The following is a 12,750-nucleotide window of genomic DNA, read 5'->3' as shown; positions in this document are numbered from 1 at the left end:
GAAGGTGCAGGAGCCCAGGAAGAAGTGGAGGACAAACTGATGGAAGACTCATCAGATGAGGGAGACCTTGATCACATTTCTGTTGTGCGAGGTTGGAGGGAGAGGGCAGAGGAAGGAAGCATGATTGTTACCTCGCCACCAACACAACAGGGACTTGGTGCTCCTGGATGCGCAAGACACATGAGTGCCTTCTTGCTGCACTATCTGCAACATGACCCTCGAATTGTCAGAATTAGAAATAATCCTGACTACTGGGTTGCCACACTCTTAGATCCCTGATACAAAAGTAAATTTGCAGAAATTATTCCTGCCATAGAAAGAGATGCACACATGCAGGAGTATAAGCAGAGACTGTTGCAGAATCTTACATGTGCTTTTCCACAAAACACTAGTGGTGCACGTAGTGAATCTCACAGTTCCAACTTGCCAACCGTGGGACCGTCGAGTGTTCAGCACTCAAAACGTAACAGAAACACAGTATCTGCTGGTAACATCAATTTTGCGGAATCATTTCACCACTTTTTTAGCCCATCCTTTGCAAGGCCACAGGAGACAAGAAGTCTGACACATAGTCAACGCCTAGAGACGATGGTACAGGAGTATCTCCAAGTAAACATTGAAGCCATGACTGTGTCACTGGACCCTGGCTCTTTTTGGGCTTCCAATCTGGATAAATGCGCGGAGCTCGCCACTTACACCTTGGAGATCTTGTCATGCCCCGCAGCCAGCGTTCTGTCTGAACGTGTGTTCAGCACTGCTGGTGGTGTGCTGACAGATAAGCGCATGCGGCTCTCCCCTGATAATGTAGGCAGACTCACGTTCATAAAGATGAACAAATCATGGATCCGAAACGACTTTTCTACCCCTCTGTCATCCTGGGGAGAGTAAAGGCTTGATGATTTGTTAAAATCACCTCAACAACCGTTTTAAGCTTTCAAATTACTAATCATGTTTATCTGTATCTTGGCTGGAAAATAATTTGGGCCTTGTAGCAGTGTGCAGTACTGATTCTATTAGGCCATCTATACTAAACTCCACCAGATTTAAAATTACTAATCATGTTTATCTGTACCTTGGCTGGAAAATAATTTGAGCCTTGTAGCAGTTTGCAGTACTGATTCTATTAGGCCATCTATACTAACCTCCACCAGCTTTCAAATTAATAATAATTTTTAGCTGCATCTATCCTGGAAAATAATTTTGGGGCTCCTAGATGTGCAAGACACATGAGTGCCTTCTTGCTGCACTACCTGCAACATGACCCTCAGATTGTCAGAATTCGAAATAATCCTGACTACTGGGTTGCCACACTTTTAGGTCCCCCACACTCTTCGGTCAACCTTTTCATTTTAATAAAGAACAAAAAAATGGTCATTTTTGAAATTATAAGCATTAGCAGGTTATTAGAAACTGAAATCAAACAGTTTTCATCTCAAAATTTTATTCTAGGTGATGTTACATTTGCACATAGGACCCCTTGTTCGAAAGGAGCTTCTGAACTCTCTCGTCCATTGAATTTGTCAGGTTTTGGATGGTTTCTGCTTCAATTGTTTTGCATGAGGACAGAATATCCTCCCAGAGATGTTGCTTAGATGTGAACTGCCTCCTGCCATCATAGACACTCCTTTTGATGATGCTCCAGAGGTTCTCAATGGGGTTGAGGTCAGGGGAGCATGGGTGCCACACCATAAGTTTGTCCCCTTTTATGCCCATATCAGCCAGAGATGCAGATGTGTTATGTGCAGCATGAGACGGTGCATTATCATGCATGAAAATGATCTTGCTGCGGAATACACGGTTCTTCTTCTTGAACCATGGCAGGAAGTACTGTTTGAGAAACTCTACATACATTATGGAGTTCATCTTTACCCCTTCAGGGATCCTAAAGGTGCCGACAATCTCTCTCCCCATGATTCCAGCCCAAAACATTACTCCACCTCCTCCTTGATGGCTCTGTAGCCGTGTTTGCGTGGGGTGTCCATCAACCAGCCATCCTCCACTCCATTCATCTGGACCATAGAGCGTTGCACGGCACTCATCGGTGAACAAAACAGTTTTGAAGTCAGTCTTCATGTATTGTTTGGCCCACTGGAGCCGTTTCTGCTTGTGTACAGTGGATAGAGGAGGTCGACAGGATGGCTTACGCACAGCTGCAAACCTCTGAAGGACCCTGCATCTTGCTGTTCGTGGGATGTTGGAGGCACCAGCCGCTTCAAAAACTTGTCTGCTGCTATGACAAGGCTTTTTTGCCGCTGCTCTTTTAACCTGATGTAATTGCCTGTAGGAAAGAGTCCTCAATTTTCCCTTATCAGCACGCACACGTGTGTACTGTGAATCAGCTACATACTTCTTGATTGTGCGATGATCAGGATGTAGTGTCTTGGCAATGTTGATTGTAGTCATGCCTTGACCTAAACACTCCACAATTTTTTGATTCTCAGCAGCCGACACATCCTTTTTCTTTCCCATTTTGGCAGAAAATGTAGGCTGCTTAATAATGTGGGACAGCCTTTTTAAGTAGTCTTGCCTTTCATTGGACACACCTGCCAAACTAAATTAGCACAGGTGTCTGCAATTGCTTACAGTGATATAAAGAGCCCTGACACACATCACCATCAATGAGTTTAACTGTCTAACAAAAAAATTCTTACCTTATCACTCCAAAACACTTTTTGCATAATAATTTGGAACACAGTGTACATGTGCTTTTCCACAAAACACCAGTGGTTCACGTAGTGAATCTTACAGTTCTAACTTGCCAACCGTGGTCTCTATGGAGTTGTTCAATAAGGGGCCCAAAATTAAGATAACATAGACATTAGAGGTCTCTATGAATACGAATTCCTAAGTATTTGATACCCTGTGAGGGCCAGGCAGAGGGAAAGTTGGACTGGATGGAATCCTGTATGGATTTGGGGAGGGAGACATCGAGGGCCTCAGACTTCGCTGCATTGATTTTAAAATTTGACCATGTAACAAAGTGATCTATTTCAGCCATAACAGCAGGGATGGATATATGTGATTGAGTGATATATACTAGGACATCATCAGCAAATGCAGAGCACTTGTACTCAATGCCTCCCACATCAATCCACCTAATATTGGGGTTATGGCGAATTGATGAGAGCAGGTGCTCTGTCACTAGGATGTATAAGAGAGGGGACAGAGGACATCCCTGCCATGTCCCATTGGTGATTATGAAAGGTGATGAAAATGTTCCATTTATCTTCAGCCTAGGTGACGTATTGCGATACAGGGCCTTGATTTTGCCTATAAAAGGGTCCCCTAGTCCCCTACCCCAAGCTTTTTAAGAGAATAATATATGGCGTGCCAGGAGACTCTATGGAATGCTTTCTCAGCATCCAATGAGAGTATCTAATTACAACTTTTTAACTGCATCTAGCCCAGGAAATACTTTGTGCCTAGTAGCAGTGTCTGCTAGTCAGCAGATTATCCCAGCTGTTAAGCAAGCTACACCACCTGTAGTTTGGACACTTAATTTTTTCAAAGAAAATGGTTCGGGCCCCCGGGACACTCAGTGAAGAGCATCGGGGAGGCACCCCAAGGCACAGGGGCTGGGACTGGCGGTAGGACGCCTTGCGGTGGACCGCCAAGCTCGATCCTTATAAAAGTTTTTTAACTGCAGCAGCTTTAGTGGACGCTACTGGAGCTGGAATTACGCGGCTGCTGGCATGAGACTTGCCCTCCAATAGATCCTTGTAAAAGGATTTAAAGTGTACTCATTCAAGTAAGAGAGACAATTTAAATTAAAAAGATTAGACCTGCCTCCACCGCAGGGAGGCTCGCTCGACCCACCAGCGGACAGGCACCAGTATTGGGAGAGGGGGGCTGGCCGTCAGGGTCCACCGCGGCTCTGGCACAAACCCGGCGATACGGAGGTCGCACGGGCAAGAACGGACTGGCCGTGTCGGCTTCACACTTTTTTGGTTTTAGAAGGGCATGACATGCCTATATCTGTGTCTCCCCCTCCTTTTACTCCTCCACCTCTTTTCTTTTCGCATGACTATATGTACTTGTCACTTTTCCATGTGTTAGTTGTGTCTTCTGAGCAGTTTGTCAGCTTTTGGACACCTTTGAAGCTGTTTTCTATGTGTTTTTATGTGTTTTTGTTTGCCTGCCATTGGTTTTAACGGTGTTTGAAGGTGTTCGACGAACAGTTCGACGAACAGTTCGGCGAACATACAGGTGTTCGACGAACCGAACAGAACTCGAACACTACGGTGGTGGCTCAACACTATTGAGGAATCAGATATGGTACAGAGCTTGATTCAGGCTTATGAGTGGTGCAATATGTTAATAAATGTTTCTAAGGCATCAAATTATTGCAGTCAGCCACAATTTGTCCAATGGGATGTATTGATAAGTCCGATTCATTGTATCAATAGAGACAATGTTTTAATATATTTTATGTAGTGTGTGGTTTTCTCCGTTTTGGACTCATGTTTGCGTTTTAGAATAGAAAGAAGCAAAATTGTATAAAGTATTGCTGAGTGTTTTATACAACATATCATAGTGAAACATACAAATAATCAAGAGTGAAACCTACGGTTTTTATCCAGGGAATTCTGATCACAGCTACGGCACTGAGGATGTCTAACAGGCTGCCCATGAACATGCTCTACTAACTTGCAATACATTTCTGCTCCATTTTCACCACAGGTGGCATTTGCTGTTATTATGGCGTTAGAAGCAAGATTGAGAACGGCAGGAAACAATCCTAAAAAAAAAAAGAAAACAATTTGATTAAAAGGAGTCTTTTCTATTGAGATTACTAACACAAAGAAACTTCCACCAATTTTCTTCTAACATTGTAACTTTGCGAAAAAAAAAATCAGCTATATTGAAACTCAGCAAGGAATTCCTTCAGGGATAAAGTCAATGTGGGTTTTTTTAACGAAAATGGCTTAAAACAGAGAACTGTTCTCAAAATAGCAATTTAAGCAGCTGTTCTGTACTGACAGATTTACTTGGCAATACTGCGCTGCCCACTAAGGATCACTTGAAATTGGTTCTAGAATTGACTATTCAGTTCAGTATAGCTCATTCTACTTTAGTTTTGTTGCACTGTAACTTTTGGGTTATCCCACATCAATGAGATAAAATGTCTTGAAACATCAATGACGCGCCCCTGGGCCTGTGTCGCGCTGCGTTGCGCACGCGGGAGCTTACCCGGAGCCGGATCTGTTTAGGGTTGTAGTCTCGTGGCGGTGACCCGGTCCGTGCCCAGGGAGTCAAACTGGACGGCAGTCTGTTAGCGGTAGAAAATGGTTGATGACTACGCCACCCGTTGAATGCAGCCAGGGGGCTGCTGCTGCAGGGCAGACCGCTGAGGCCGGTGGAAGGATGGTGCAGCGTGATAGTATAACCCCCAACGGGAGGGGTATGGCCTCAGGGCAGCCGACGTGGATGATGGGGGTAGCAGGAACCACTCAGAGACGGTATGGTAGCGTTCAGGGTCTTTACTGGTAACAACGATAGACCCTCCCGGAGTACTTGCTAGCGAACGGGGCCTGGTCAGTCCTTGAGCAGATGGGATCTCCCCTGGCCAGGCGTAGTTGTAGGCCTCCCAAGCTGACTGCACTCTTCTGGCTACCTTGCTAGAAGCTGATGTAAGTAGCCCACGTCCCTGAGTGTACCGTGTGGTGCTCACCCGTATGGCCGGTGACTCGGGGCCTTCTAATGGCTTCCGCTCCACGATGGCGGTGCTGGTCCCACGCGTGTGACCGGGCCTTCGGGCTTCTGGGCCAGGGGACCTGAAATCCCCTGCCTGACGGATTCTGCTGCTGGGTAGAAGTTAGTCCCCACAGCCTCGGACTCCGGGTCCGGTAAAGAATCTTCTTAGTCAGGGCGAGCTCTTTAGCTGCCAGCCCCTGACTCCTTGTGACTCTGCTGCTTCCTATGCTGCTCTTGTCTCTACTCTTCCTGGACTCACTAACCCTGCCTCAGCCCCGGGTTTATACAGGGGAAGTTCTTCCCCTCCCAAGGCTGGGCAGGAGGTGTGGCATGCACAGGATCCCTGACCAAAGGACCTCCCACCTGCTCTCAGACGTAATATCTCTATCACTGTGACAACCAGACCCCTGGGGTGTCACACTCCCCCCTAGTGAAATTTAGTACTCCGGGACTAAACACTTTTTAGAAAAATATAACAAGGTATATCAAAGAACAATAAAATACAATAAGGAAACACAATAAGATGGTCACGGATGTCCGCAACCGGGTGCAGTCTTTGAAGAAAAGCAAAGGTGTCCATTTCACCAACACAGGGAGACGTAACCAGGTAGGGGTCTGTCCTACCCCGAGTCCTTAACAGTCTCTAGTCCATCCTGGGTTACGCTCCAACTATATACAAAGGATTCCCGGTAAATCCACCGAAGACTCCTAAAAACAACTAGAAACACAAAATTACACACAAGCAACAATAAACAGGTAAACATTGTAAAACAACTTAAACATTTAGATCCTCCAACGTGCGGGTAACTGGCCTCTAGTGGCCCTAGTGGACCTACGGAGCTGACTGTCTGGCCCTGAACTACAGGGTGTAGGAGCTGTCAAGGGTAAACTGGGCAGCTGTCTACCGGCTCTTTGTCTCACTAGGGGTACGGCAGGCTCACTATAAGCAGAGGGTGGATTCTCCTGTTCCGCTTGGGTGGAGTCTTCTGCCTCCTGGACCGGCTGCTCTTCCAGCTCTACCCGTTGCTCCGTAGGTTCTTGGGATGATGGTTGGAGGAAGGTGAGTACGGGTACCACAACTGCACCATTGACTTGAGTCCAAGACCGAGGGAAGTCCCCGAGCACGGTACTAACCATATCTTCCCTTTCTTCCACGGGTCGATGGTCTTCCTGTTCCTCCTCAGGGTTCCTCAGTTGTTCGGGGCACTTCTTCAGGTGGTCCCGGGATACAATGGCTGTGGTTTCCCCTCCGTCTTTACTGATGGTACAGACCTTCGGGTTCTCGTGGCTTGAGGGCAGTACGGTGTACGGGTCCTTCTCCCACTGGTCGTCCAACTTGTGGAGCCGTCTCTTCCTCTTCAAGACCTGCTCTCCGGGTACCAGGGGAACAGCGGGAGCATACTGGTTGTAAGTCTTCTCTTGTCTTTCCCTAGCCTGACAGAGACTTCGCTCCACGCTCTCCTGTACTTTCCGGTACTGCTGCTGCCTCTCTGTGTCCCAGTCCGTTTCTGGTGAAGTGTCCTTGGGCGTCAGGACTCCCATTTCCAGGTCAACAGGTAACTTACCAGGTCTTGCCCTCATTAGGTAAGCCGGGGTACAGTTGGTGGAACCTACCGGGATGTGGTTGTATAGGTCCACCAGATCGGGCAACTTCTCAGGCCACAGACTGCGTTCTTCCAGGGGCAACGTTTTTAGAAGATCCATTACCACCTGGTTCATTTTCTCACAAAGTCCATTAGTTTGCGGATGGTAGGGTGTCGTCCTTATCTTCCGGCAGCCATACAGATTGCAGAATTCCTGGAAGACCTCCGCTTCAAAGGCAGGTCCCTGGTCCGTCAGCACTTGGTCCGGGTACCCGTGTGGACGGCAAAAGTGCTGCTGGAAGGCTCTAGCTGCTGTTCGAGCCGTTAAGTCCTTGACGGGGACGACAACCAAAAACCGGGAGTAATGATCCACGATGGTTAACGCGTAGACGTAGCCACTTCTGCTGGGGGTCAGTTTTACATGATCCAAGGCTACCAGTTCCAACGGTTGCCGGGTGACGATGGACTGCAGGGGAGTCTTCTGGCTGGCCCGGTCCTTCCTTCTCAGATTGCACGGGCCACAGTCTCTGCACCACTTCTCGATGGTTCCCCTCATGCCTACCCAGTGGAACCGCTCGCGCAGCAGGAACTCCAGCTTTTTCCACCCGAAGTGTCCAGCTCCGTCGTGGTATGCCTCCATCACCATGGCTGCGTCTCTTCGTGGCACCACTACTTGCCAGAGTAGTTCATGCGTCCTGGAGTTAACCATTCTGCGGCACAACTTCCCCTTGTAAAGGAACAGTCGACTCTTCTCTGCCCATAGTTGTTTGGCTTCCTCTGGAGCGTCTGATTCCAGGCTAGCCTCCGGGCGAGTCAGCATCTCCTTCACCAGTCGGACGGCAGGGTCGCTGTCTTGCGTTTCCGCCCAGTTGTAGTGAGGTAAGGGGTTCAACGTAGCAGCCTGCTTACTCCTTACCCGGTGGGAATACTGGATAGTCCCATGACGGTGGAACGCAGGGAGTTCAACTTCTTCCAGTCCCTCCGGATCTTCTCCTCCGTCTGGCAGGTTGGGCATCCTGGACAGGGCGTCCGCGTTGGTATTGGAGCGCCCTGCCCGGTATTTAATTGTGAACTCGTAGTTGGACAGACGGGCCATCCACCTCTGCTCCAGGGCACCGAGTCTTGCCGTGTCCAGGTGTGTCAGCGGGTTGTTATCCGTGTATACGGTGAACCGGGAAGAAGCGAGGTAATGCCTAAAGCGCTCGGTGACTGCCCATACCACGGCCAGGAACTCTAGCTTAAATGAGCTGTAATTTTCGGGGTTCCTTTCGGTGGGTCGCAGTTTTCGGCTGGCATAGGAGATTACTCGTTCTCTCCCCTGCTGAATCTGGGACAGTACGGCTCCTAGCCCGATGTTACTGGCGTCGGTGTAGAGGATGAAGGGCTGGCTATAGTCCGGGTACGCCAAGATTTCATCCCCCGTGAGGGCCATCTTCAGCTGGCGGAAGGACTCTTCTTCTAGCTCTTCCCATTTGAAGGGCGGCTTCTGGTTCTTGGCCTTCCGGGACTGGCCTATCAGGAGGTCCTGCATAGGTGCTGCCTTTTTGGTGAAACCGGGAATAAACCTTCGGTAGTAGCCTACCAACCCTAGGAACTGCCGCACTTCTTTTACGCTGGAGGGGCTTGGCCATCCCTTAATTGCGGTGATCTTATCGGGGTCGGGAGCCACTCCGTCAGCGCTCACCACGTGTCCCAGGTATTGCACCTTTGGTTTCAGGAGGTGACACTTGGAGGGTTTCACCTTTAGGCCGTAACTCGCCAGAGCTTCGAACACCTCCGCCAGGTGTTTCAGGTGGTCCTCATAAGTTTTGGAGTATACGATGACATCGTCCAGGTACAACAGGACCGTCTCGAAGTTTCTGTGGCCCAGACAGCACTCCATTAATCGTTGGAAGGTTCCTGGGGCGTTGCAGAGTCCGAACGGCATGCAGGTGAACTCGCTAAGTCCCATCGGGGTGGTGAATGCGGTCTTCTCCCGGTCCGCCTCTGCTACAGGAACCTGCCAGTACCCGCTAGTGAGATCCAAGGTAGAGAAGAAGTTAGCAGATCTTAAAGCAGCCAATGACTCCTCTATCCTTGGTAAGGGGTACGCATCCTTGTGTGTGATACGGTTGATTTTCCGGTAATCTACACACATCCTCATGGTGTTGTCTTTCTTTTTGACTAAAACTAGTGGGGCTGCCCAGGGGCTACAGCTATCCCGGATTACCCCAGCCTCCTTCATGTCTCTAAGCATCCCCTTGGCGTGTTGGTAATGTGCAGGGGGTACGGGTCGATACCTCTCTTTTATGGGAGGATGATCTCCCGTGGGGATGCGGTGTTCTACCCCCTTGACTCGCCCGAAGTCTAACGGGTGTTTACTAAACACTCTCTCATACTCTTGAACCACCCGATAGACTCCTTGTTTCTGGTGTGAGGGAGTGGAGTCAGTACCCAGATGTAGTTGCTGACACCAGTCCTCCATGTCTTTCTTAGAGCCGTTACCTTCCTCCGGGTGAGATGGAGGCAAGGGTTCCACAGATTGTATAGAATTTTGATTAGTGGTATATAATTTGGCTAGCGTGGCATACCGGGGCAGGTACACTTCCCTCTCCCCGATATTTATTATGCGAACGGGCACCCTCCCATGGCGTACATTGACCACCCCCCGTGCTGTCAAAATGGTGGGCCTACTGTCTGAGTAAACTGGTTCTACCATTGCCTGGTAATCTCTACCTCTCAGACCAATAGCTGCCCGGCACCAAATCATCATTTCACTTTTTGGGGGCATGGCAATAGGAAAAGGGTCACACATTCTTACGCTACCAATCTCACCGCCGGAGAGTTCCACTTGTTGCCGTTGCATCAGTGCCCGGATCTCTTTCTGGAGCACCCGCTGCTCGCCGGAGCTGGCATTCTTGGCAACCTGCTGTAAAAGGAAAATCACCTCTGCAAGACAATTTTCAATTACATTAGTTCCTAGAGTTATTTTTGGGTGACTCTCATGTTTGTCAATATCTACAATGATCAGTCCCTGTGCGGCCAGTTCGACTCTACCAATTTTGATGGTCACCTCTTTAAATCCGATCTGTGGCACGGGCTGACCATTGCTGGCGATGATACTCAAGTCGTCGTCAGGGTAGCGGGTAATATCCGAGTCATTCCAGTACTGCTTGAAGAGCACGTACGGGATGGTGGTGACCTGTGACCCGGTGTCCAGTAGGGCACTCATGGGAATGCCATCCAGTACCACAGGCAAGACTGGACGTCCTCCCACGTATCTGTCGTGCCAGTTCGATGGGCCTGGTGATCTTTTTCCTGGGGGTTGGCCCTCTACCCCAGGTTGTGCCCGTTTAAAGAACAGTACCTTTCCATATGTCCGGGTTGATTGCAGCGGCGGCAGATGGGTCGTCCGTCCTCGCTGTATCGGTCACTGGGTCTTCCTCTGGCCGGTGGGGTCCTCCTTGGTCGACGCCACGGGATGTCCTCCGGTCCGGATGCCAGCTGGATCTTCCCTGGAGTGGAAACCTGTAAAGACTGCACAGTTCGGGTTAGCGCAGCAACGCTTTTAGCTAGCTCTTGGACCTGATGGTGTAGGTCTGGAGCCGGGTCATTGTCCAAAGCCTGCGCATCAGCTCCCACAGGCCCTGCTGACAAGGGCGCCGCCTCCTGGTAGTAAGTGGTAGTGGGGCGTCTGTGGGTCACAACGCCACCTGGTGCCGGTTCTCGGAGCACCCGGATGGCTCTGTCCTTGAACTGTGCAAATTCTAGATGAGGGTCCTGTAAGGCCATTGCCCGCAACTGGGTGCGGTGGGCATTGCAATATAAACCCTCTATAAATTGTTCGGTCAACAGCCTGTCCTCGTTTCCCAATCCATTAGGGTCGGTCTGCTTAATGGCCCTCAGGGCCTCTTGTAGGTTGAGTGCATAGTCCCTTATACTCTCATGCGCTCGCTGCTTGCACCCGTAGAATCTAAGTTTAATCTCGGCTGAGGTGCGGGTATCAAAGGTGTCCTTCAGCCGGGTTAGTATCCCTGCGACAGTCTTCCTCCCAGGTGGCCAGGATTTTACTTCCCTTTTGGCTGCCCCAGTTAGTTGGGCCACCAGGATGCTCACTTTTTGCTCTTCTGTGAGGGGGTACACCTGGAAGAGGCTATCCAGCTTTTCTCTAAAGTCATGCAGGGTATGTGACTCCCCTGAGTACTGGGGTAGCCAAGCTGCTCCCGGGATATAGGGCATGGTGAAGGGCATAACTGCAACAGCGGTAGCGCTGGCGGGGGTTGAGGCAGTGGAGCTCTCCTCCGTATCCGACATCTTCCTCCCCCCTAGTGGACCGTGGCCTACCTTGCGATGATCCTGTTCCGTAGGCCGCGGCTCCGCAGTGGATCGTCAGGGTTGAGGACCTTCCGTCGCGCTCCTGTGACGTCGGCGTCTGCTGGGCTCCTTCCAGGACCTTACGCAACGTCCGGACGTGAGGCGGGGCTTCAGTTCTCGCGCGCTTTCGGAGTCCACGCCCCTCTTCTTCCCGCGCGGCGTCCTCAAGATGGCGTCCAATGGCGGGAAAACTCCACGGATGGCGGGAAGAAGGCTGAAGATGGCGCCGGATGGCGGGAAACTTCACCGATGGCGGGAAGAAGGCTGAAGATGGCGCCGGATGGCGGGAATCTTCACCGATGGCGGGAATCTTCACCACTGGTAAGTTTGAACAGTCTTTGCTTTTCAGGCACGCAGTACCCGGTGGTTGCGGGCACGTGATCCTGCCGACTACGCCAAAGTTGACGCGCCCCTGGGCCTGTGTCGCGCTGCGTTGCGCACGCGGGAGCTTACCCGGAGCCGGATCTGTTTAGGGTTGTAGTCTCGTGGCGGTGACCCGGTCCGTGCCCAGGGAGTCAAACTGGACGGCAGTCTGTTAGCGGTAGAAAATGGTTGATGACTACGCCACCCGTTGAATGCAGCCAGGGGGCTGCTGCTGCAGGGCAGACCGCTGAGGCCGGTGGAAGGATGGTGCAGCGTGATAGTATAACCCCCAACGGGAGGGGTATGGCCTCAGGGCAGCCGACGTGGATGATGGGGGTAGCAGGAACCACTCAGAGACGGTATGGTAGCGTTCAGGGTCTTTACTGGTAACAACGATAGACCCTCCCGGAGTACTTGCTAGCGAACGGGGCCTGGTCAGTCCTTGAGCAGATGGGATCTCCCCTGGCCAGGCGTAGTTGTAGGCCTCCCAAGCTGACTGTACTCTTCTGGCTACCTTGCTAGAAGCTGATGTAAGTAGCCCACGTCCCTGAGTGTACCGTGTGGTGCTCACCCGTATGGCCGGTGACTCGGGGCCTTCTAATGGCTTCCGCTCCACGATGGCGGTGCTGGTCCCACGCGTGTGACCGGGCCTTCGGGCTTCTGGGCCAGGGGACCTGAAATCCCCTGCCTGACGGATTCTGCTGCTGGGTAGAAGTTAGTCCCCACAGCCTCGGACTCCGGGTCCGGTAAAGAATCT

At 50.6% G+C, this 12,750-nt stretch overlaps 1 protein-coding gene across 6 annotated transcripts in view; it reads right to left on the bottom strand.

The window, feature by feature from the left end:
- Positions 1-12,750, bottom strand: part of LAMA2 (laminin subunit alpha 2) — a 1,447,346-nt gene that overhangs the window by 1,273,950 nt on the left and 160,646 nt on the right. For all 6 annotated transcript variants that reach the window (XM_073676060.1, XM_073676058.1, XM_073676059.1 and 3 more), the window contains exon 2: positions 4,568-4,738. In XM_073676060.1, coding sequence (XP_073532161.1) covers positions 4,568-4,738 — 171 coding nt within the window. The remainder of the gene's footprint in view (positions 1-4,567; positions 4,739-12,750) is intronic.

The sequence above is a fragment of the Phyllobates terribilis genome, unplaced genomic scaffold (genome assembly GCF_046119375.1).
Source record: "Phyllobates terribilis strain yellow unplaced genomic scaffold, ASM4611937v1 Scaffold_3__8_contigs__length_932513732, whole genome shotgun sequence".
Classification (NCBI taxonomy): Eukaryota; Metazoa; Chordata; class Amphibia; order Anura; family Dendrobatidae; genus Phyllobates; species Phyllobates terribilis.
Note: the sequence above shows the minus strand (reverse complement) of the source record. Positions and strands in the feature narration are given on the sequence as shown.